The following is a 25,324-nucleotide window of genomic DNA, read 5'->3' as shown; positions in this document are numbered from 1 at the left end:
GACAGGGGGAAAATGGTGTGTTGGGGTGTTTGAATGAGGCAGCAGACAGGGGAAAATGATGTGCTGGGGTGTTTGAATGAGGCAGCAGACGGGGAAAATGATGTGCTGGGGTGTTTGAATGAGGCAGCAGACAGGGGGAAAATGATGTGTTGGGGTGTTTGAATGAGGCAGCAGACAGGGGGGAAATGATGTGCTGGGGTGTTTGAATGAGGCAGCAGACAGGGGAAAATGATGTGTTGGGGTGTTTGAATGAGGCAGCAGACAGGGGAAAATGATGTGTTGGGGTGTTTGAATGAGGCAGCAGACAGGGGGAAAATGGTGTGTTGGGGTGTTTGAATGAGGCAGCAGACAGGGGAAAATGATGTGTTGGGGTGTTTGAATGAGGCAGCAGACAGGGGAAAATGATGTGTTGGGGTGTTTGAATGAGGCAGCAGACAGGGGGAAAATGATGTGTTGGGGTGTTGTGTTTGAAAAAGCAGAGAAAGACGGCTTCTCTTGGAAGGGCCGAGCCCGAGTCTGTTTGGGGCTGGTATGTATGTCCATAAAATGACCAGTCACAGCTTTATAATGGGAAGACATTCCATACATCATGGTACATGTGGCGGGGGAAGGGAGAGGAAGGCAACTTCGCTGTGGTGGAATGGACGAGGAAGAATTCCAGTTTGTGCGTGTGCACACTTTATGGATGTTGAGGTGTGTATGTGTGTATTAATGTCAGTAAGTGTGTGTGTGTGTGTGAGAGGGAGAGGGCGAGACGGAGGGAGAGGGCGAGACGGAGGGAGAGGGCGAGACGGAGGGAGAGGGCGAGACGGAGGGAGAGGGCGAGAGAGCGAATGAGAGAGGTGTGAGGGCAGGAAAGAACTGATCCCAATATCTATTCTTTACAAGACTTCCACCAGGTGGCAGGTAGCCTAGTGGTTAGAGCGTTGGACTAGTAACCGATCGGTTGCAAGATCAGCTCCCTGAGCTGACAAGGTAAAAATCTGTTGTTCTGCCCCTGAACAAGGCACTGTTCCTAGGCTGTCATTGAAAGTAAGAATTTGTTCTTAACTGACTTGCCTAGTAAAATAAAAATAGGTTGAACAGCAGCTAACATGGTTTACTTCCCTTCTGGCTTGAGGGTTCTAGTCATCATCACAGAGGTTCTGCTTCCTTGGTGAACTCAGTGACCCTTGACAGTCAAGACTAACGCACTGTGGCGTGCCCTACGTCTACCAATGCAACCTTAATGGTCTGAGGCTTGCTTTTTCAGAGAAATCACACAAAGATAAGGTTCCAGTTTTAAAATGGAGGATGTTTGAGGCTGTCTGGGACCATATTGTTAGGCCTAGTCATTCACTTAAAGGACCAATCAGCAGTTGAGACTACAACAAAGTGGACACCCCACCTCTGTTTTGGTAAAAAGCTGAGGGATGGGATAGGAGAATTGTAGCTAAAACTCTCAATTTCATAGAAAGAGCTTTGTATACAAGGACTGACCATCCCAAAGTATAGTTTTAACCATGTTTTGAGGATGTAGTGTGTTTGTTTAAAACAAGCTTATATTTTGGGTTCTGACGAAGTGTGACAGTTGAACTAAGCTTCTTCCAGAATCAATGAGTATAAATCATTGATTTATTAGTCCAAAAATGGATGTAGCGACTGTAGATTAGCCCTTTTAATGGGGTAGGATACGTAATACAATTTTCAATAGAATCAATCAGAAACCTTTCTTACCATTCCTGAAATGAAATGGATATGTTGTCCAAACAAAGGCAGTATGAGTGTACCGTCACCTACGTATGTTATGATTAGATTAGAAGCTTCCGGTAATACCTCAGAATATGGAGCTCATTGATAGTTATAAAGCTTTGTGTTTCTGATTCTTTGTCCAGTCAGTGCAGAATCCGTGTGTGAGATCTGTGTGTGACATCATGATTTATGCAAAACGTTTGAAGAATACACTGAATTGTACAGCTCAAATTAATATTCACCACAGAGAATCTCTAGGGAAACCAGGTCTGGTTTAGTATACAATAGTCGGACCTGGGGATCCCTGAGGAGGGAGGGAGGGAGGGAGGGAGGGAGTGAGGGAGGGAGGGAGGGAGGGAGGGAGGGAGGGAGGGAGAGGGAGGGAGGGAGGAAGAGGGAGGGAGGGAGGGAGACACAGACAGGCACAGACAGGCAGACACAGACAGGCAGACAGATACATTTCGGAGAAATAGTTACTGTATGCAGAGAAAGAGTTTTCTAAATGGTTTAGTTGTTGCTGTTAACAGATGTACGATCAGCTGGATCAACCCATTGAAACAGTGATACTATGTTTAACTCTGTGGGGAAACCAAGGCGCAGCGTGATTGGAACCCATTCTTCTTTTATTTTACGAAGAACACTTAAACAAACTAACAAAACGTTATAAACAACTAGTGCTGACATGCAACTACACATAGACAATAGCCCACAAAACCAAAGTTGCAACCTAAATAGGATCCCCAATCAGAGACAACAATAAACAGCTGTCTCTGATTGGGAACCAATTCAGGCCACCATAGACCTACATATACCTAGACATACTAAAACCCCATAGATATAGAAAACCTCCTAGACAAGACAAAAACACACATACCACCCTCGTGACACCCTGCCCTAACCAAAATAATAAAGAAAACAAAGATAACTAAGGTCAGGGCGTGACAAAACTGGTTTGGCCATATAGCTCTTACTGTGTGCTTGCGGACAGTACATTCATGCATCCTTGTATGTTTTTGTGCGTTTGCAAGCCATGACTAAACGGGATGCATGTGTGTGTATAATACTGTGACGTGGTCCTGTATAGGTAAGGTGGGATTCCTTTGAGGAATGATGATGGATCCTAGAAGGGTGAAATACAATGGCGGTTTGCTTATTGACAGGTACACTGTAATAATCAGTTCCAACTGCTCACACACACTGTAATACTTAGCCTGGCCAGGTGGAGAGGCCATTAGGCCAAAAATCTCTCAGGTACACAGCCTGACCCATAAGGTGATCTCACGTAAGGTTGGAGATGCTTTAGCCATGGGGTAGCCATGGTAACCTGTTGTCCTTCATCCTTTAGCCTGGGTCGTGTACATTCGGGCAAAATACAACCGAAAACGTTTTGCAAAAGGAGGTTTTCTTATTGGACAGGAACAGGTAGTCCCTCCCCGTTTGTCTGTTTTCTTCCGTTTGGTGCCTAATGAGCAGGACCCTGGCCCTGCATCATATTGTCTTAGTGTGCTGGTGTGTCGCAACAGTTCCTCTTTTGAGGGAAGTTGTCACAGTCTCACTTCTGCATTGAAGGGAATCAATCAGTGCCACAGTGTGATCCGTGAGATATAGAGCTATATCTTTTACTCTTCACTTACCCTCAAAGTGAACGTGAAAGTAGGGATATTTTGAGAGTTGAACCCTTACAGATACACATGGTCTCTACACAGGGTGTTGAATCCAAAGTGAAAGCTCACTCTGTTTTGGAAGATGGAACATGTTGAAATGACTATTCAAAACAAAACACAGGAAGGAGAGGTGATGTCCTTGTTGGCTTGCGGTACATCAGATGTCTCACTGACCCCTGACCCTTTTTTAATCTCATTTGGGGCCGAGAGACCAGCCGATCGTATGACACTAACTTCGTTGCCATGGTTATTTATCTCCACTCAGTATGTAGTTCTACTGTTCAGTCAGCCGGGCCTGTGAGCGAGAGAGAGATTAGCAGAAAGATCCTGATATTTTCCCACCGAGGACATCCATGCTGTCATTGGCTCTATTAATGTAGTAGTTAAGTGAACCCCGAACCCTCCCTCAGCCCCCCCTCATTCCAAATACAACCCCTGAACCCTCCCCCACCCCCCCACCCCATCCCAAATACAACCCCCAAACCCCTCCCTCAGCCTCTCCCCCAATCCAAATACAATCCCCAACCCCTCCCTCAGCCCCCCATCCCTAATTACAACCCCCAACCCCTCCCTCAGCTTCATCCCCAAGTACCCCCCTGTTTCTTTTAAGCATCTAAACCATAAGCATCTAAACCATATGGACACAGAGAGATTATTACCCCCAACATAAACAACACATACATCCATACAGGAGGAGGCTGGTGGGAGGACCTATAGGTGGAAGGGCTCGTTGTAATGTCTGGAATGGAATTCATGGAACGGAGTCAAACACATCAAACGTGTAAAACCATGTTTGAATCACTCCATATATTCCAGACAGTACAATGAGCCTGTCCTCCTTCAGCTCCTCTTACACACACACACACACACACACACACACACACACACACACACACACACACACACACACACACACACACACACCATCCCTAGCCTCAGGGACCCCTTCCTCCCTCCCTTTCCCCCTCAGTACCCTCTGTCACGGTTGTGGGGTGAGGGCAGGAGGACAGTATTGAGATTCAGCGCCCATGTTGTCACCACTACACTCACCTGACTTCTACAATACAGTCTTAATGGACACGAGACACATTCTTCTCAGTGTTCTCGGTATGAAAAATATTCTGTATCTTGTAGAATAACCACAATGAATGTGCACTCACAATAAGACCAAGAGAATATAATACTCATGAAAACATTTGTTAATGCAGAAAACACCTCTATTATCTATTCACCTCTAAACACCTCTATTAATAAGTTACTGCTCTGACGACCCTCCACCAGTGTGTTCCATCCACGCCAGGCCCTCACAGGGGCTTGAGAGTGAACATATGGGGGGGCCTGCTCACTCAGCACAGCCCTGTCTCCCCATGACCTTTCAGAGGAATTAACAAATGAATACTTGAGATCTCCAATGTAGGATATTATGTGGTAGAGTGGAGGGGAGGGGGGGGGGGGGTTGGATCACCCTGTTACACAGTGACTAGATCTATTTGATATCTCCAATGTAGGATATTATGTGGTAGAGTGGAGGGGAGGGGGGGGGGGGGGGGTTGGATCACCCTGTTACACAGTGACTAGATCTATTTGATATCTCCAATGTAGGATATTATGTGGTAGAGTGGAGGGGAGGGGGGGGCTGTGTTTGGATCACCCTGTTACACAGTGACTAGATCTATTTGAGATCTCCAATGTAGGATATTATATGGTAGAGTGGAGGGGAGGGGGGGGGGTTGTGTTTGGATCATCCTGTTACACAGTGACTAGATCTATTTGAGATCTCCAATGTAGGATATTATGTGGTAGAGTGGAGGGGAGGGGGGGGTTGTGTTTGGATCATCCTGTTACACAGTGACTAGATCTATTTGAGATCTCCAATGTAGGATATTATGTGGTAGAGTGGAGGGGAGGGGGGGGGGGTTGTGTTTGGATCATCCTGTTACACAGTGATCTGGGGAGGGGGGGGGGTTGTGTTTGGATCATCCTGTTACACAGTGATCTGGGGAGGGGGGGGTTGTGTTTGGATCATCCTGTTACACAGTGATCTGGGGAGGGGGGGGGGGGTTTGGATCATCCTGTTACACAGTGATCTGGGGAGGGGGGGGTTGTGTTTGGATCACCCTGTTACACAGTGACTAGATCTATTTACTACATGTTCTATTGGATCACAGGAGGCTGCTGGAACGGAGCATATGGAATGGCATCAGAGACCTGGAAATCATGCGTTTGATTCCATTCCACAGACTCCGCTCCAGTCATTACCATACGCCCGTTCTCCCTAATTAAGGTGCCTCCAGCCTCCTGTGTATAGCCTATTGTAGTCATGTTTACTGTGTCGGATATCAACCTCTGAAGAGACAGACTTGATAAGATAACCTGTATTATTTGTACATTGGTCTCTATTTATCTCGGGTGTGGTTTGTTTTGTCCAATCAGCTGTCATAAGGAAATAACCTTGACATGTGCCTTCTTTATAAGTGTGTCATAAACAAGATACACGTTCACCAAAGCCCCGTTTATACCTTCCGCTAACATGCATCCTTCATCCTGAACTTGTCCCGATCTTGTCCGTTTACACTTATAAGATCTAATCAAAACCAGATCAGAGTCTTTTTAATTGTCTACAACTGTCTAAAAATGTGGGCAAAATCAGAATGTGGAGAAGATCAGGACAAAGAACGCATGTTAGTACCAGGTATAAACGTGGCTCAAGAAGCTAATACCTGAATAACATTGATTACTACGTGGAATGACAAACCAGGGGTATGTGAAAGCAATATGACTGACATGTGATCATAACAATAATACACTTTATTTGCATAGCATTTCTCGTACAACACATTGTAGCCCAAAGTGTTTTACAGTTAGTGTTGTGTAATAAAAAGTGTAGCTGACTAATTTCAGCACCACTCTGGATAAATATATACAGTTAAGGTTTTTATTAAGAGACAAAAGGATTAAATCAGCAAGTTTCATATAAAATATATTACACAAGAATGAGCTTAATATGTACACCTGTATTACCACTCTAAATATTCACAAGTTTAATAGTGTTCATATATGATCACCACATTGATTAACCAATATGCCCTAAACATTGGTTTTAGAACTACCTTACTGAGAACAATTACATGACTGGAAATCAACCAATGAGCTTCCTTCTCCTCACAGACGGAAGAGCAAATGACCAATGAATGTGCTGTGGTTATTGCTATTGTCAAAGATCCATGTATTGGCCCCAAGTTGCATGTAAACATGCTCTCCTACATTCAGCTGCAGCGAGATGCCATTGGTTGCGGTCTCATATCGGTTTTCCAGAGACGTGGTTGTACACAGTAATCATCTGTTCTCCATTGTTCATCAGTCGAAGCCCCATGGGTCTGGCAGAACTGTTGTGACCTGAGAAGCTGAAGTAGTAGACTCCCCTGACCGGTGCTGTGAAGATTCCTATAGGAAGGGGACAGGGCAATGAAAAAGGTTCAACCCTTATTCTACCAGGTAAGTTGACTGAGAACACATTCTCCTTTACAGCAACAACCTGGGGAATAGATACTGGGGATGAATGAGCCAATTGGAAGCTGGGGATGATTAGGTGGCCGTAATGGTTTGAGAGCCAGATTGGGAATTTAACCAGGACACTGAGGTTAACACCCCAACTCTTATGATAAGAACCATGGGATCTTTAGTGAACACAGAGAGTCAGGACACCCGTTTAACGTCTAATCCGAAAGACGGCACCCTACACAGTGCAATGTCCCCAATCACTGCCTTGGTATCTTTTTTGGGGGACCAGAGGAAAGAGCATCTCCTACTGGTCCAGGACCAGCCCTGATCAGCTTCAGAGGGAAGCCAGCAGTGGGATGCAGGTTGGTATGCTGCTGACAATTCAAACAACCGATCTTATACATGTAACTGAAAACACTTTGGTCTGTACTGCTTCAGTCAGTTGAGTGCATAATGATTCCCGTCTTCTTTTACTGTGAGGAACGATAATGAACTGTTAAGGCTTCTTATTAAAATAGGAACTATTGATTAAGTGAAGAGCGTGTGAGAGTGAGTCTAGAGAGTTAGAGGCCTACCTGTTGATGGGTTGTAAGCACTTCCAATGTTTGTGTAGACATTCTTGTAGATCAGAGTGATTTCAGTGTTGAAGGGGCCAATGTGGCCCACATTGCTGATGGACACTACAAAAGCCACCTGTCTACCTATAATATGTCCATGATAACACTGGGTTAAAGTCCATGTTCTGGTGGGATCTATACATCAATTCCTCATCACTTATTTAGTTGTTACAGAATTATCTAATGTTAGTTGAAAAGTTTACGTCGATTTATATAAGAAAAACTGCTATCATACTCAGCAAATGTGCTGCTAGTTTACAGTCATCTGAGTTTGAATAAACAGTCATACGTATCATCTGTATGGATCTCAATCTATTACCTTGAAGGGCTCTGCTCAGTTCCTCCACCTGACTCTCACTGGCTCTCAGTTTAGCTCCCACTGCTGTCAGCTCTGCTTTCTGCTCTGCCGTTGCAGCTCGCATCTCTCTCAGCACACAGGAGATGCTGGACTAGCAGGTTTGTTGGCTGTCCACCGTGGCTTCTGCCTCTACTGCCTGTTCCTCTGCAGGAATCTCTTTGGCTCTGCTCTCTGGTAGTCTAGCTGCTGAGTGATGTCATTCACTCTGATCTCGTCAGAGTCCTGAAGCTGAGCCACTGACAGGTGACAGAAGACTAAGGCTAGCAGAAGTGCCGCTGTCTTCATTCTTAGACTGGAAGAAAATTGATGATAATGCTGGATTCTTGTTGTCTTGGTTGTTTGTCTCGAATGTGTTTCTCTTCTTGTGGTTTATTTTGCTCAGGTCTCAGTCCTCTCTATATACCCTGCCTGTCCTAACAACTGCCATAAGGAAATAACTTGACTGCTTCAAAATAGTGTCATAAACAAGATACACGTTCACCAAGAAACTAATACCTGAATAGCAATGATTAACTTAAAGTTGGCATGTGAAAACATCAATAATATGGTGGCAATAAGTCTCCTCCTCTTGTGGTTTGTTTTGATCAGGTCTCAGTCGTCTCTCTCTCTCTCTCAATATATATCCAACTCCCAAGGAAATAACCTTGAGAAATGCATGCTTTAAAAAAGTATAATGAACCCGTTTTACAGTAATAGGCTAGACAAGATGCATGTTCAACAACAAGTGAATACAGTGAAGGTGAACAGAAGAAAACAATGGATAACTGATAAGTGATAAGGGATAACTGATAACAATGGATAACCGATAAGTGATAAGGGATAACTGATAACAATGGATACCTGATAAGTGATACGGGATAACTGATAACAATGGATAACTGATAAGTGATAAGGGATAACTGATAACAGTGGATAAGTGATAAGTGATAAGGGATAACTGATATCGATGGATAAGTGATACGGGATAACCGATAACAATGGATAGCTGATAAGGGATAACAGATAACAATGGATAATCGATAAGTGATAAGGGATAACCGATAACAATGGATACCTGATAAGTGATAAGGGATAACTGATAACAATGGATAAGTGATAAGGGATAACCGATAACAATGGATAACTGATAAGTGATAGGGGATAACTGATAACAATGGATAACTGATAAGTGATACGGGATAACGGATAACAATGGATAAGTGATAAGGGATAACTGATAACTGATAACAATGGATAACTGATAAGGGATGCCCGATAACAAGGGACAAGTGATAAGGGGTAACTGATAACAAGGGATAAGTGATATGGGATAACTGATAACTGATAAGTGATAACAAGGGATAAGTGATAAGGGATAACTGATAACAAGCACTTAACCCTGACATGTGATGTTATTGACATTAGAAAGTCATATTTTTACGGCGTGCTATTACAGTTTCTCTCAATTGCTTGAGCACATTTTGTCCAAACAGAATTCACAATAAAAAAGACATAGCATTTGCAAATCCCCTCATTGACTCTCGAAACGTTAAATAAATGACACAAAATCAACTACCTCCATCAAAACATACAACTTACCAAATGAAAAGTGATTTCAATCAGTTGTTACACAACGCCCCAATAAATACTATCAACATACTCTCACATGGTTAACTCTCTTTTATATGTCTGGCCCATTTGTTGATACTATGATTATAGAATTACCACAAAAGGCAAGTAAACATATTATCACAGCATGGGCTACATTCTTTAGTCCTAAAATCATTTTACCAAAGATGACCAATGCAGAAAGATTGTCAATATCAATATCCAGAAACAATATCCAATAACAATATCCAATAACATTATCCAATAACATTATCCAATAACAATATCCAATAACATTATCCAATAACATTATCCAATAACAATATCCAATAACATTATCCAATAACATTATCCAATAACATTATCCAATAACATTATCCAATAACATTATCCAATAACATTATCCAATAACAATATCCAATAACATTATCCAATAACAATATCCAAAATATTGCATTTGAACTGAGAGCTGAACTCTCTTCCCCTATGGGCCCCTCTACTTCTCCTCTGTCTTTGCCCTTGGCCTCTTCCTTGGTCCATTCTTGCCAACAGCAACTCAGAGGAGACCTCTTTTAAGCATGAATAAGGAATGATTGCTGATTGAACAATTGTGCAAAGAAGTGTTGCACACGAGCAGAAAAGAGGTCCACATTCGTGGAAGTAAGTTGTATCAGCTGTGACCAGATGTTTTAATTTTGTTTGTCAAAACTCAACTGAGTTTTGCTTCTTTTGTTAAGAGTTGTGTTTGCTGTTTTGCAAGAATGTGCTAAGCATTTGCATTGTGTGTGAAAGCAATGAGACTTGACTTACAGTTTAACAAAAAAATATTATGTTGTGCTCATGAGGTTAAGATGGAGATCAAGTGGAACCCATTTTCATTACAAGTGTCTTAGCAATTGTAATTACCAGGGGGAAAGTATTTACCGTGACTCATCTCCCATATTTGTGTCCAATATTTGTATCTGTACTAATTCAATACTGATTCTGCATGTTGAGTTCAACAATGCCTGATTTACACTACCGGGCCAAATCAAGCCAAACCGTACCAAGCCGAGCCGAGCCGAACTGGGCAGGCCTGCTTACGTATCCACCAGACTGGCACCATGCTGGAGAGGACAACGTGAAAAGAAAACACCAGAACCAACCCAGTACAGTTAGGTCCTGTTGTGTGAATCAGGCACAAGACACTATCCATGCAAGTCTTCTGACATGGCCCAATCTGAGAGATTTAGTCTCAGATAACAGATTTAGTAGCAGGAAGTCACCCTTTCCTACTTCCTCTCTGTGCTTATACACAGGATGTGGTTGGTGTAACCAGTGGAGGGCAAATGTGAATGTTTTCAATGATTCATTCTTTCACTTCTTCCTTGTATCATTGCTCAATAATGTACAAAAACCGATTTGTGCCACATGCACTGACCTGAACTAAATGAACTCAGACATTAAGGGGATGGGGATGGACTCACTCATTCTGGAAATGTGCAATAGTGAAATGTAACTAACTGTGTAAAATAATGATGCAATCATGGATATTAAAATGAGTGAGTAATAACATTATGTATAACACTCAGGGACCTGAGACATTAAGGGGATGTATATTAACAATATGTATAACACTCAGGGACCTGAGACATTAAGGGGATGTATATTAACATTATGTACAACACTCAGGGACCTGAGACATTAAGGGGATGTATATTAACATTATATACAACACTCAGGGACCTGAGACATTAAGGGGATGTATATTAACATTATGTATAACACTCAGGGACCTGAGACATTAAGGGGATGTATATTAACATTATATACAACACTCAGGGACCTGAGACATTAAGGGGATGTATATTAACATTATGTACAACACTCAGGGATCTGAGACATTAAGGGGATGTGTAATTGTGTAATATTGAGTATTGGGGGGGGGGGGGGGGGGGGGGGGGGGGGGGGGGGGGGGGGGGGGGGGGGGTAAGAGTCCTGAAACTGTCCTTCTAGCTTTGTTTTTTGATGTTTGCCCCATGTCTCTCACCGTGTCGCGCTGCATCTTCTTGTACCTAAAGCAAATACCTGTAAAAATCAGACAATAAGAAATATCTAATCGAATATCTAATATCTAATCTAATGTGACATGGCAAGATTGGATCCGGTATTTGAAGCCTTTTCCAGAAATGAGATTTGCACTTGTTTGCTGGACCATCTGCCATAAACAAAAGGGGACAGCTTGATGAAAACGCTTTACATGAGGGTTAAAATCCTGTTCCCTAGTGATGATCCTGACCTTTAGGTATAACTTTAGTAAAGCAGACATGGTCGAGCCTCAGACCCTGATTAGCTCTGACCCTATTTCAATGTTTCTTTAAAATGCATTTAGACCTCCTTAGTTCCTAATGTTTCTTACAGACAGGATGGAGAGAGAGAGGCAGAAAGATAGTACGAGGGAGAGACAGAGGGAAGGGGAGAGAGAGACAAAGAGAGAGAGATATAGGGAGTCAAAGAGACGAGAGACAGAAACAGAGAGAGAGAGAGGGAAGGGGAGAGAGAGACAAAGAGAGAGAGATATAGGGAGTCAAAGAGATGAGAGACAGAAACAGAGAGAGAGACAGAGGGAAGGGGAGAGAGAGAAAGAGAGAGAGATATAGGGAGTCAAAGAGACGAGAGACAGAAACAGAGAGAGAGACAGAGGGAAGGGGAGAGAGAGACAAAGAGAGAGAGATATAGGGAGTCAAAGAGACGAGAGACAGAAACAGAGAGAGAGACAGAGGGAAGGGGAGAGAGAGACAAAGAGAGAGAGATATAGGGAGTCAAAGAGACGAGAGAGAAACAGAGAGAGAGAGAAACAGAGAGAGAGAGAGAGAGAGAGGGGGAAACAGAGAGACAGAGAGAGAGAGAGGAAGAAAGAGAGGGAGTGGGAAGGGGGGGAGACAGAGGGAAGGAGAGAGAGACAAAGAGAGCGAGAGAGAGAGATATAGGGAGTCAAAGAGACGAGAGACAGAAACAGAGAGAGAGACAGAGGGAAACAAAGACAGAGAGAGTGAGAGAGAGAGAGAGAGAGAGAGAGAAAGAAAAAGAAAGAAAGAGATGGAGAGAGAAGGAGAGAGAGACAGAGAGACAGAGAGATACACAGAGAGAGATGGAGAGAGAGAGAGAATAGTGGAAGTTAATAGTGTGATTTCTGCCTTCCTCTGGGTGCCTGCAGCAGTATGATTGTGTGGAGGAGTGGGTGAGTCACTCTGGTCCCAGTGTGTGCAGTGCTGCGCAGGTCGCACATCCAGAGCCTGAAATAGACTAGAGCGCTCTGTGTCTATACCTCTAACTCTAGTCTGTGCTGAGTGGGAGGACTCGCTAAACACGCAGACACAGAACATCGCTCTGCTCCCACACACAAAAGACCTCTCTGATGAGGATAGGCTACCCGTCCTGTTGGGGGAGGACGCAGAGAGCTGTGAGTTGGCAGTGCACTACATTGCTGCCTGCCATAAGATGAGGGACAGTGTCTGACAGACCGATCAACCTGGAAGAAAAACAAACGCACACCTATTAAGGCGAGGTGCTGGCTAGAGGTGCTGGCTAGAGGTGCTGGCTAGAGGTGCTGGCTAGCGGAGTAGAAAACTAGAAAATAAAGGAGAGCCACACACTCTAGGAGCTCAGATGCAAAAATGTAATGTCCAACGTTCGACAGACAAGCTGTCTTCATCAGGGTATAATGACAAACAATGCAGGATGACTCATTTATATAGTGTCAAAAGACACACAGGTGTCTGTAATCATGGCCAAGTGTGGCCTGATATCATTGGTTAATTCTCAAATATCAAAACGGCATACAAAGAACAGCACACAGACAACAAATGGATAGCATACGATCATAGATTCATTTTAGACTGCACAAGCTTACAAACAATTACAACGGCAAAGTCACAATAATCACAAGAATGGCTTCAGATCAAAGTCTACGTTGAGACCGAAGGGAACAAGGGTCTTTAAGTTAAAGATCCAGGCAGCTTCTCGTTTTAACAATAAATTATCAAGGTCACCCCCTCTCCTAGGGAGGGTGACATGTTCGATGCCAATATAACGTAGAGCCGAAATCGAGTGGTTTGCTTCCAAAAAGTGGGCCGCAACTGGGTAAGTCGAGTTTTTGCACCTAATGGTGCTATGATGCTCTGAGATATGTACTTTTAATTTGCGCTTTGTTTTACCCACATCATTACCACAAGGACTAGTTACAAGATAAATAACTGCCTTAGTGGAGCACGTGATAACACCTTGGACTGGGATCTGTTTCCCTGTTTGTGGGTGTTTGAAGGACCCACATTTATGAGTGCCATTGCATTGAGCACAGCCATTACACTTGCAGTTTCCATCCAGTAGGGGTGCAAAGGCTACCCTGGGGTGGCAGGGTAGCCTAGTGGTTAGAGCGTTGGACTAGTAACCGGAAGGTTGCAAGTTCAAACCCCTGAGCTGACAAGGTACAAATCTGTCGTTCTTCCCCTGAACAGGCAATTAACCCACTGTTCCTAGGCCGTCATTGAAAATAAGAATTTGTTCTTAACTGACTTGCCTAGTAAAATAAAGGTAAGATACAAATACACATTGTTCAGCAATATCTTGGGGTGGTAAATCAGAGTGTACCAATTGGTCTCTGAGGTTTCTGCCCCGTGAGAATATGACCAAACATGTTGCTTTTTGCAAATTCTTTTGATTCGACAGAATTGGCTGTAGGGTAAACTATTTTTCAAGGGAAGTGGGTGACAACTATCAGCCCTCAACAAACTGTTAGGATCAGTAGGTTTCCTGTAAAGATCAGTGTATAGAACATTATCTTCACACAAGATCAGAAGATCAAGGAAACTGATTTGACGTGTATCAGATTGCATAGTAAATCTCAGATGTTCAGAACAGGAGTTAAGAAAAGCATAAAAAGCCTGGATCTGTTTTGCATCACCCCTCCATAGAACAAAAATATCATCAATATACCATTTCCAAATAATGATGTTAGGCAAGAAAACATTTTTGAGAGGATTTAAAATAGACTGTTTCTCCATGTAACCCAGATACAAATGAGCATAGTTAGGAGCCATGGCAGTACCCATCGTCTGAATAAAGAAATAATTTAGAAACATAAAATAGTTGTGTACAAGTACTATTTCAGCCAGTGTCATAGTGCATGCACTGGAAGGTACTTCATTAGGGTCACGTTGCAGAAGAAAATGTTCCATAGCTTCAATACCGCACTCTTGTGGAATATTTGTGTATAACAACTCAACATCAAAAGTCACTAACAAGGTATTCTCAGGGAGAGGCTCAAGAGATTCAATGATAGAGATCATACTGCTGGTGTCCTTTACAAAGGAGGGGAGCTGTTCTGAGATCATACTGCTGGTGTTCTTTACAAAGGAGGGGAGCTGTTCTGAGATCATACTGCTGGTGTCCTTTACAAAGGAGGGGAGCAGTTCTGAGGTCATACTGCTGGTGTCCTTTACAAAGGAGGGGAGCTGTTCTGAGGTCATACTGCTGGTGTCCTTTACAAAGGAGGGGAGCTGTTCTGAGGTAATACTGCTGGTGTCCTTTACAAAGGAGGGGAGCTGTTCTGAGGTAATACTGCTGGTGTCCTTTACAAAGGAGGGGAGCTGTTCTGAGGTCATACTGCTGGTGTTCTTTACAAAGGAGGGGAGCTGTTCTGCGAGTGGTCTAATAAAAAAGTCAACAAAAGTCGATAGAGGAGACGTTACTGCATCAATGCCCTCTACAATAGGGGCTGTTACTGCATCAATGCCCTCTACAATAGGGGCTGTTACTGCATCAATGCCCTCTACAATAGGGGCTGTTACTGCATCAATGCCCTCTACAATAGGGGCTGTTACTGCATCAATGCCCTCTACAATAGGGGCTGTTACTGCATCAATGCCCTCTACAATAAGGGCTGTTACTGCATCAATGCCCTCTACAATAGGGGCTGTTACTGCATCAATGCCCTCTACAATAGGGGCTGTTACTGCATCAATGCCCTCTACAATAGGGGCCGTTACTGCATCAATGCCCTCTACAATAGGGGCTGTTACTGCATTAATGCCCTCTACAATAGGGGCTGTTACTGCATCAATGCCCTCTACAATAGGGGCTGTTACTGCATCAATGCCCTCTACAATAGGGCCTGTTACTGCATCAATGCCCTCTACAATAGGGGCTGTTACTGCATCAATGCCCTCTACAATAGGGGCTGTTACTGCATCAATGCCCTCTACAATAGGGGCTGTTACTGCATCAATGCCCTCTACAATAGGGGCTGTTACTGCATCAATGCCCTCTACAATAGGGGCTGTTACTGCATCAATGCCCTCTACAATAGGGGCTGTTACTGCATCAATGCCCTCTACAATAGGGGCTCTTACTGCATCAATGCCCTCTACAATAGGGGCTCTTACTGCATCAATGCCCTCTACAATAGGGCCTGTTACTGCATCAATGCCCTCTACAATAGGGGCTGTTACTGCATCAATGCCAGCTACAATAGGGCGCCCTGCAGGTTTTGTAACATTCTTGTGTAATTTCGGTAAAGTACAGAAAGTGGCAATTTTAGGGTGTTGAATAGCCAAAAAGTAATGTTCTTTTTTGGTTATCTGACTAGAACTTAAATACCCATCTAGGACAGTAAAGATAGTATTCTGTAATTGGGAAGAGGGGTCACTTCTGAGTTTCTTGTAAAAGGTGTTGTCAAGCAGCTGTCTATGACACTCATGTACATAAACTGTCCTATCCATGAGTACAACCGACCCACCCTTATCAGCAGGACGAATAAGGACTGACGTATCAGATTGTACAACCGACCCACCCTTATCAGCAGGACGAATAAGGACTGACGTATCAGATTGTACAACCGACACGCCCTTATCAGCAGGACGAATAAGGACTGACGTATCAGATTGTACAACCGACCCGCCCTTATCAGCAGGACGAATAAGGACTGACGTATCAGATTGTACAACCGACACGCCCTTATCAGCAGGACGAATAAGGACTGACGTATCAGATTGTACAACCGACACGCCCTTATCAGCAGGACGAATAAGGACTGACGTATCAGATTGTACAACCGACCCGCCCTTATCAGCAGGACGAATAAGGACTGACGTATCGGATTGTACAACCGACCCGCCCTTATCAGCAGGACGAATAAGGACTGACGTATCAGATTGTAAATCAAGCAAAGCCTGTTTTTCATCCTTAGGTAAATTATGGAAAGATTTGGACTCCTGTTTGTTCTTAAGGAGATGAGCAACATCTTTTTCAACAAGTCTGCAATATGTCTCAACAGAGTGATTGTGATTGGCTGGAGGTATAAAATAACCCTTGCTTCTAAAAGGAGTCGGAGTATGTGCAGGTGAGTAACCTCCTGGTTCAATAGAAACATCAGGATTCGGGGAGCTAAAGTATGTCTACCGATAAGAGCTCTCACTGTACAAGACACGGAAATCTAACATACTGTATGCCCAAGTGTGTAAAGTCATTTGGAGCCATAAGGCTAATTTCAATATCCAACATGATGGAAAAGCCTGCTATTCATTTCACTATCAATACAACTGTCTATATTTGACCTTCTACTGTCTGCTATAACATTTACCGTCCTGCATATTTGCTATCGTTTTTCAGTTGGGTTTACAGCCACCAATCTACTGAAACCATTTGTCACACTTGACTGGCCATTCATACTTCTGGAGAGTTTATCATCTGAATGTTTACACATAGTTAGATTTTAGGTTATGTTAATTTTAAGAGTTTTCAAACGGAATAGTAAAATGACACTATCATCTATTCTCTCCTCTGTTTTCTGTTGGATTTCTCTCCTTCAAGTTTTCTGTTGGATTTGAATGTTTAACAATATGCATCTATAAGAGTTACAATGTCATGTTTCTAGCTCAATGTAATGATGCAATGTTTATTACTGAATGATACAAAAATAAAATAAAATATACAAAAGAGGTAGAAAAGCACGTTGAATAACCTATTTAATAAAAATGAGTTTAAAAACAAAAATTGAATCAAAGAAGACTAGATATGATGCAACCAATTATCAGGGATCTCATGAGAAAGAACCTAAAGCAGGTTCATCTATAGAGGGGTCTCATGAGAGAGAACCTAAAGCAGGTTCATCTATAGAGGGGTCTCATGAGAGAGAACCTAAAGCAGGTTCATCTATAGAGGGGTCTCATGAGAGAGAACCTAAAGCAGGTTCATCTATAGAGGGGTCTCAACTGACAGTAGTGAGATAAAACATGGAATTCTAAAACAAAATATGATCAAATATAGTTGTTTAGTGCACCAGCCATAATAGTTTAGGGATGTGGCACATATCCTGAAATATTTCATCATGTAAGAATTGCAGCCAAAGAAAAAGGGATTTTTCTGCCGCTTGGGTAAGAGTGGAGTAGTTCGATCACAAGAATAAATAAATCAAATGTTTCCACATTTCAGAATCTAAAGCAACAAAATGAAGTGAAAACTGTGCAGTGGTTCACATACTTTATCACCTGACTAGACATTTTGGTTGTATGAGTGGCAAACCATTTTAAATATGAGTATATATCTAAACATACAGTATCGTTCTTTGAGTTTTGCCCTTCTCTAAAAAAAGTATTGGATTGTAGAACTATGATCATTTTTCAAGTGTAGATTTTCCTGCAAGGTCTTGTCTGAACATCAGTGAAGACCCCCAGATGGACCACAGATTACTATATCATACTGTATGTATGTGACATGTTAAACACCTATCCAAGCGTTGTGAGATCTGCCATGCGTCTGCAATGTAGTCAACCTGGAACTCAGACATTTACAGTACTGTAATGTGTCTCATTTGCATACATATGCACACTGTGGGTATCAACCCTCATCTAATTAGTCATGTCTCATGGGTATTAAGCCAATCAGCTGTGACTTCTGGGGAGGAGTCAGGTAATCTCATCAGTTCCTCTGTGTTCTTGACTCTAGAGTGAAATGTGTAACAATTTAATCTGGACAGTATGTGAAGGATCAATATCACTACACCAGTGTCCAATAGAGTTATAGAGTGGTGATGAACAGAACACAAAGTAACATATCATGTTATTGTTCTGTATATTGACAACCTGTGTATGATAGTGTATATAGATAGTGTATATAAATAGTGTATATAGATAGTGTATATAGATAGTGTATATAGATAGTGTATATAGATAGTGTATATAGATAGTGTATATAGATAGTGTATATAAATAGTGTATATAAATAGTGTATATAGATAGTGTATATAGATAGTGTATATAGATAGTGTATATAGATAGTGTATATAAATAGTGTATATAGATAGTGTATATAAATAGTGTATATAGATAGTGTATATAGATAGTGTATATAGATAGTGTATATAGATAGTGTATATAGATAGTGTATATAGATAGTGTATATAGATAGTGTATATAGATAGTGTATATAGATAGTGTATATAGATAGTGTATATAGATAGTGTATATAGATAGTGTATATAAATAGTGTATATAAATAGTGTATATAGATAGTGTATATAGAGTCTGATTCTGTTTCAGCTCTTCACCTGGACTATGAAGGTTAACATCAGGAACTGATACACTAAACCACACTGGTCCATGAACATATTAACTCATCTACTTAAATAAGACCTCAAACTAAAAGGTTTTTACAAAGATGTCATGGCTTCCTCTTCAGTCCACAGTAGAATGTAATGGTTTATCCTCATTTATGGCAACGAGTCTGATTTGAATAAATATCAGTCAAATGTCTTTCCAAGCCCTTTGTTCATTCATTTATTACCTTGCGAGTATTTAGCTATCTTATGTCTGTTGAGTTTGACTACTGCAACTGTTTAATAATGTTATCAGGACATGTTCAATTCTCCACTCAGATGTTTAGTAATTCTCATTTGGATACGCACACTGTGGATATCAACTCTTATCTCATTGGTCCGCTCAAATTGGCATTAGACCAATCAGCTGTGACGTCTTAGAAACGGCAACATTCCCTACATGACCAAAAGTATGTGGACACTTGCTCGTCGAACAACTCATTCATCTCACTCATCTCACCATCTGTCAGTCCGACTGATAAATCTGGGTTTGGAGGATGCCAGGAGAACGCTACCTGCCCCAATGCATAGTGTCAACTGTAAAGTTTGGCGGAGGAAGAATAATGGTCTGGGGCTGTTTTTCATGGTTCCGGCTATGCCCCTTAAATCCAGTGAAGGGAAATCTTAATGCTACAGCAATGACATTCCTGACGATTCTGTTCTTCCAACTTTGTGAAAGGCCCTTTCCTGTTTCAGCATGACAATTCCCCAGTGCACAAAGCGAGAAACATACAGAACTGGTTTGTCGAGATCGAGATCGAACTTGACTGGCCTGCACACAGCCATGAACTCAATTCCATCGGACACCTTTGGGATGCATTGGAACGCTGACTGCGAGCCAGACCTAATTGCCCAACATCAGTGCCTGACCTCACTAATGCTCTTGTGGCTGAATAGAAGCAAGTCTCTACAGTAATGTTTCAACATCTAGTGGAAAGCTTTCAACAAATGGGGGACCAAGTCCATATTAATGCTCATGATTTAGAATGAGATGTTCCACGAGCAGGTGTCCACATACCTTTGGTCATGTAATTGTACATTCCTGAATTATGATCCCTTTTTTAAAAAAAAAGCCAAAGTGTGGATTGCATTGCAGTCATTCCTTGTCCATAGACTGCTTTCAAGATAAATATGTAAAATGTAAATGTGTAAAATCGCTGAACTAGCCTTTTAAAATTTTAAACACTTTAGTTTTAAACACTTTATGGTGCAACAACAGACTATACAACAATGATGATATTAATTTGGGCCAATCAAGGATAGGTATCCATTTATTCAGTCTGTAAAGTGATTCCCGACTATAAATGACATTTCTTGTTCATAATGTTTTTTGTTGTTGGGATTTCAGTTTTTTATTGCTTTGGCCTTCTTGGGATATCGCTCTTCATCATACAAATGAGTCTGACTGATAACCCATCTGTGTTATGGTGGGGAGGGACCTGTTGGTCACAGACTGAGGGTACATTGTCATGCGTCTGGTCAGAACATGATTTAAAAGGTCACCTCTCCCAGCTTCAGTAGGCTCTAACCATCACAGGGAAGACCCTTCACTCTCACCTTTCAACTCAAGATCCTCTTACTCTCCGGAGGTGAGTGAAACTTCAGGAGATCATCAGTTATTGAATGGAGATAGTGGGTGTTTCTTCATCCATCTGTCTCAGCTGTACTTTAATCTTGAATCCAGTGTAATTACGTTTCTAGGGTGCCTATAACATATCTATACATAATATTTGATAATGCTTCTTCAAGGACAATATTTGGCATCATCAACTGTGTAAGATCCCTTACATTTAATGTGCTTTTGGAATGTTGGTTTGATTTTGAGTTTATGTTAGCATTCAAACATTACAGATGTTTTTCCACTCTATGTTTTTGCAAATAGCTCATTGCCTTTTTACTCAAAAGTTTTCCCATCACAGAACTGCTCTTGGGGCAGAATAAATCTGCCCTGAGAACACTTTTGAGTAAGTAAAACTGAAAAGACTTCAGAAATGTGTGTTGATTTGAACTGCAATGTGTCTCGGATGTTTACACTTAAATCAATAGAAATCATTAAATCTATAGCCACATGGTGAATTGCGGCAATTAAGTACTGACGTAAAACCTCGCCTTCATTTCTGAATCAAATGTAAACCCTCTCTACCCAGGACATGTTGCTCTGCAAATCAAACACACCTTTGAAAGTAATTCTACCCTAGTGGAGATCTGCAAAGATTCTGTAGGTTTAAGCATTAATAGGTGAACTCTTTTCCATATTGCGTACATCAGTCCAATCCTCTCAGATCTCCATCAGTGCCTAACGGTAGTAGGGGTTGTTTCTGGACTGGGCCTACACCACTATCCCTCCTGTCACATTAACTGAATACCTTCCTTTCCAGCATTTCCCCCGGACTTCCATGACAATGATGAGAATGAAACAGATCCTCATTTTGGCCATCTTACTTCTTCAATTGATCACCTTAGTTGAGGGAAAGGTAAGTGACTTCTGGTTAAAACCTCTGTTTTATTAATTGTGTCTCACTAGTGTTTAACTAAAAAGAGAAATAGGCAGGTGACAGGTATGCGAATGTACTGTCAGTTAAATTAGCTCCCTATTAGCATGATCTGTAAGCCAGTAAAATAATTTTCTTGCTTAACTTTACTGACTAGAAAGACTGTTCATTTCAATTAAAGATAGCTTTTGTGATTACTGTGTTCATGAGTTTGTGTTTCATTAATATACTTCATGAAGTGTGTACCCACTTAAAAAAAGGGAAAAGGTGCTTAACTGAGGGAAATGGTCTTACCCGAGGACACTTCACATGTTGACCAGCTCAGAAAATGAGCATTCAGATTCTAATGATCTTTAATGCCCTTGCAGTCACTTACATGCCTGTCTGTTTATGCTTAAAATATACAACATTGCAGATATCTGAGTGAACTTTATTTTTCTGGAATACATGTGAAGTAAGATATATTTTATATTGGATGAAGTGCTCTCCTCAGGTGATACATATATAGTTCTGTTATATAAACAGGGGATTCCATCAAAGACACAACAAGGAAATACTGCAGAGAAGGTAAAACAGTTTCAATTCCAAAATAATTATCCTAAACGTTTATTATTACTTTCAGGGCAAATATTGAAAGAAAAATAAAGTTGACAACATTGCTTCATTTCATTTGTACAGTTTGAATTTGGCGATATGATTGCCTTTCCACGTTTACCTGTTCATACACACAATGGAATAAAATATTCCTACACACACTATGCCATTTATGTGGGTGACACACAATTCCCTGGAACAAGTAAAGAAGATGGTCAGGATATATTTCATATAACAGGTAAAACGTTTTTTTTTTATAAAAAAAAACTATATATACTTTTTTTGCTGACAGGTTTAAGTCTCAAACCTTTTTTCTGAATCTTTTGTTTCCATGTCAATATGAAAAACTACATTTAACTGATTCCTGGAGTACTAGTGTGAGGTTTTTGTATTCTTAAAAGGGTTATTTTATCATTTGCATCATCATCACATTTGCATCATCATCTCTGTATTGAAAGCGCTCTTAAACTCGACTGCTGACATGTAACATTTTGGGGATTCTATTAAGAGAGGACAAATGAACAAAATGCTAAAAGACCGTGTTTGACTATAATATCCTTTTAATCCTATTTCTTTGACAGGTGTCCCCATCCAGAAGCTTCTGGAGTTTGGCTTATCTAATTGCATATTTGGCAAGCTAAGTGATAACAAGTCCGGACATAAGAAAGATAATTATCTTGATAAAGAGGGCTTTCAAAAGAGGGATAACGCTGAAATAATTAAGGATATTACACATCTCTACAAAAATTGTGGAAAATGGCATCCTGAAAAAAACAATTGTGAACACCTTGCCACATACCTCCGCTATGGTGAAAAACACTTTAGACAGGTAATGTCATTTGATTCCTAATTGAATTCCTAGCTAAAGTAATTGCAATTGGAATGAATAATTTCGTTATGACACAAGTACTATATTGGGTAGACCCAAAATGTGTATACCTGAAGTTTTCCATCAACAGGTTGCTGTGCCAATGCACCACACAACCAATAAGCAAATCATACCGACTTCGTGCTTCGTGAGTTTCAATATCATGGTTTGCATTTTCAGCAACACCAATAGACTACGTCAATCTAAACACACAGAAAATACATCCCTCCCTAGCTTGTAGGCCTCCCCAGAATTGAAGGCTTGGCTTGACAATCTGGGAATGTCATTAAACATGTTGGTGTTTTGTAACAGATGTCTCTTTCCATTCATCAAATGGCTGCTGCACAGTTTGTATTCCTGGAACTATATTTTGGACGAATGTACACAGACTTTTGAAGTAGCCTGATCCGATTTAAACATTGTGACTACCTGGTTGTGTTTATGTCACATGTAAAAAGGGAATACGTTTTTAAAGTTAAATGACAAATATTTAGACTGTTTTGAAGCGTTAGGTTCTAGGTGCACGAGGAATAGCCGCTTTGCTGAATAACTGTGCCTGCTGGGATCATACGAATGTGCACATTATTATAGGACGAATTGAGAGAATGATGCTCCACAACAGACAGCACATCTCAGAATCTAAAGTAAAAATACAGCCAGACTGGCCTGCTACTGTCCCTATCGAAACCATACATACTCTCTAGAGTAGACCCACAACTGATCCAAATGAAATGAATGAAACATTCAAATCACTGCTTGTCTCACTGCTCTTTTACACACAATGATGCACCTGGCCTCTCTGCTGCCTATCAGCTATACCTACTGTATTTGTTCTTGTGGATTCATATTGAAAATAGGTGAGTTTTAAATGATTTTATGTGTGGTACGATTGATTGCTTGTTAGACAAACGATCCACCTACCACTACTGTCACTATTAATAGTGGATATAAGGCAGGATAGACAGTTAGACAGACTATTGGCCTGTGGTATAGTAATAGTTAGAAAGACTAGTGCATAAGGGAAGTACCATAACACCTTGATATAGGGAAGGAGCATGCAAGCAGATGAGAATGTGGATAGGATAGAATAAATTATATAGTAAAACCTGAAATGAGAAAATGTAAAACAGTGAAAACTGTCCCTTGATGTTAACCAGATAAATGTGGTCAGATCTTGAAGCAACTCCAAAAAAGAGTTGAAGGTATAGTCAGATCAGAAACTGTGGCAATGAATCCTTCGCATCTTTTCATTTTTGCTGGCACTTTTTGACCATCTAAACATTGATTCTTGAAGAATATTAGTGTTTAGTTCAAATGCCTTTACACTACGATAACCTGAATTATAACATTGTTTTTCTCTAGTATTTATAAACACAGTTTAGGTAAACAAACTGTTTAGATTCAAAATGGTCAAAACTACCATGTTGACCTCAAGGATTGTTAGTTCTTGTCTCCTTAGTTACATCTATGAATATTATAGTTTTTGACTGGAACATGTCTGTGTGAGAAATTCGTGAATGAATCATCTAACAATCATTTTTTCTACGTTTTGTTCCTAACAGGCAGGTACAAATGCGGCAAAGCTTCTCAAATTAGACAGGGAACCATATCCTTACCCCCTTGAGAAGGATGGGAAGGGTAAACGTGTCTTTGCTGACTGGCTCATCGAAACCCGTGGCAACCAGGGTGCACCAGCTGCTTGAGTTCCTAACCTCTCAGATGTTCTCTCTCTCTTCCATCCTCTCTGTCTCTGAATGTAGTGAGGTCTAAACCTCTCAGATGTTCTCTCTCTCTTCCATCCTCTCTGTCTCTGTATGAAGTGAGGTCTAAACCTCTCAGATGTTCTCTCTCTCTTCCATCCTCTCTGTCTCTGTATGAAGTGAGGTCTAAACCTCTCAGATGTTCTCTCTCTCTTCCATCCTCTCTGTCTCTGTATGAAGTGAGGTCTAAACCTCTCAGATGTTCTCTCTCTCTTCCATCCTCTCTGTCTCTGTATGAAGTGAGGTCTTAGTAATAATAAAACATGAGTAGAATTCTGTTTCCTGTCTGTTTTATTAAATGGATAAAGGGCTTGTAAGCCGTCAGTTAAGAGTTACATTTTTTTAAATATGTTATAACTCACTTATTAACATTCATCTCGTGTTAAGTGATTTATTGGTAATATGGTGTTTTACTGTAAGATGAGGAAATGTTGGTGACATTACTGTTAGCAGCACATGGACATGATTATCACTGATGTAATAGTTGAATCCCAACACCAGATGGCAGACAATGTACAACC

General features: G+C 41.3%; 2 protein-coding genes across 2 annotated transcripts; one reads left to right on the top strand and one right to left on the bottom strand.

Annotated features, from left to right (window-relative positions):
• Positions 1-6,185: 6,185 nt before the first annotated feature.
• On the bottom strand, positions 6,186-8,344 carry LOC116358626 (complement C1q tumor necrosis factor-related protein 3-like). Its single transcript, XM_031810527.1, has 3 exons — positions 7,833-8,344; positions 7,472-7,597; positions 6,186-6,839 (listed from the first exon to the last, which is right to left on the bottom strand). Exons 1-3 carry the CDS (start codon positions 7,933-7,935, stop codon positions 6,694-6,696), a joined length of 375 nt encoding a protein of 124 aa, XP_031666387.1. The 5' UTR covers positions 7,936-8,344; the 3' UTR covers positions 6,186-6,693.
• A 12,215-nt stretch (positions 8,345-20,559) lies between these two features.
• Positions 20,560-25,081, top strand: LOC109880217 (uncharacterized). The gene is made up of 6 exons (XM_020472444.2): positions 20,560-20,678; positions 21,468-21,563; positions 22,107-22,148; positions 22,260-22,413; positions 22,757-23,004; positions 24,606-25,081. The coding sequence occupies exons 2-6, from the start codon at positions 21,486-21,488 to the stop codon at positions 24,744-24,746; spliced, it is 663 nt and encodes a 220-aa protein (XP_020328033.1). The 5' UTR covers positions 20,560-20,678; positions 21,468-21,485; the 3' UTR covers positions 24,747-25,081.
• Positions 25,082-25,324: the final 243 nt, after the last annotated feature.

This window comes from Oncorhynchus kisutch, linkage group LG30 (assembly GCF_002021735.2).
Source record: "Oncorhynchus kisutch isolate 150728-3 linkage group LG30, Okis_V2, whole genome shotgun sequence".
NCBI lineage: Eukaryota > Metazoa > Chordata > Actinopteri > Salmoniformes > Salmonidae > Oncorhynchus > Oncorhynchus kisutch.
Note: the sequence above shows the minus strand (reverse complement) of the source record. Positions and strands in the feature narration are given on the sequence as shown.

What these genes read in the sequence shown, in the direction of transcription:
- LOC109880217 (XM_020472444.2), top strand. Translation starts at nt 21,486, where the DNA reads ATGACAATGATGAGAATGAAACAGATCCTCATTTTGGCCATCTTACTT. An exon ending in TCACCTTAGTTGAGGGAAAG is followed by an intron (nt 21,564 to 22,106) that starts GTAAGTGACTTC and finishes TTATATAAACAG; the next exon opens with GGGATTCCATCAAAGACACA. An exon ending in GGATATATTTCATATAACAG is followed by an intron (nt 22,414 to 22,756) that starts GTAAAACGTTTT and finishes TTTCTTTGACAG; the next exon opens with GTGTCCCCATCCAGAAGCTT.
- LOC116358626 (XM_031810527.1), bottom strand. Translation starts at nt 7,935, where the DNA reads ATGCGAGCTGCAACGGCAGAGCAGAAAGCAGAGCTGACAGCAGTGGGA. An exon ending in ACTGAGCAGAGCCCTTCAAG is followed by an intron (nt 7,598 to 7,832) that starts GTAATAGATTGA and finishes GACATATTATAG; the next exon opens with GTAGACAGGTGGCTTTTGTA. An exon ending in TGCTTACAACCCATCAACAG is followed by an intron (nt 6,840 to 7,471) that starts GTAGGCCTCTAA and finishes CCCTTCCTATAG; the next exon opens with GAATCTTCACAGCACCGGTC.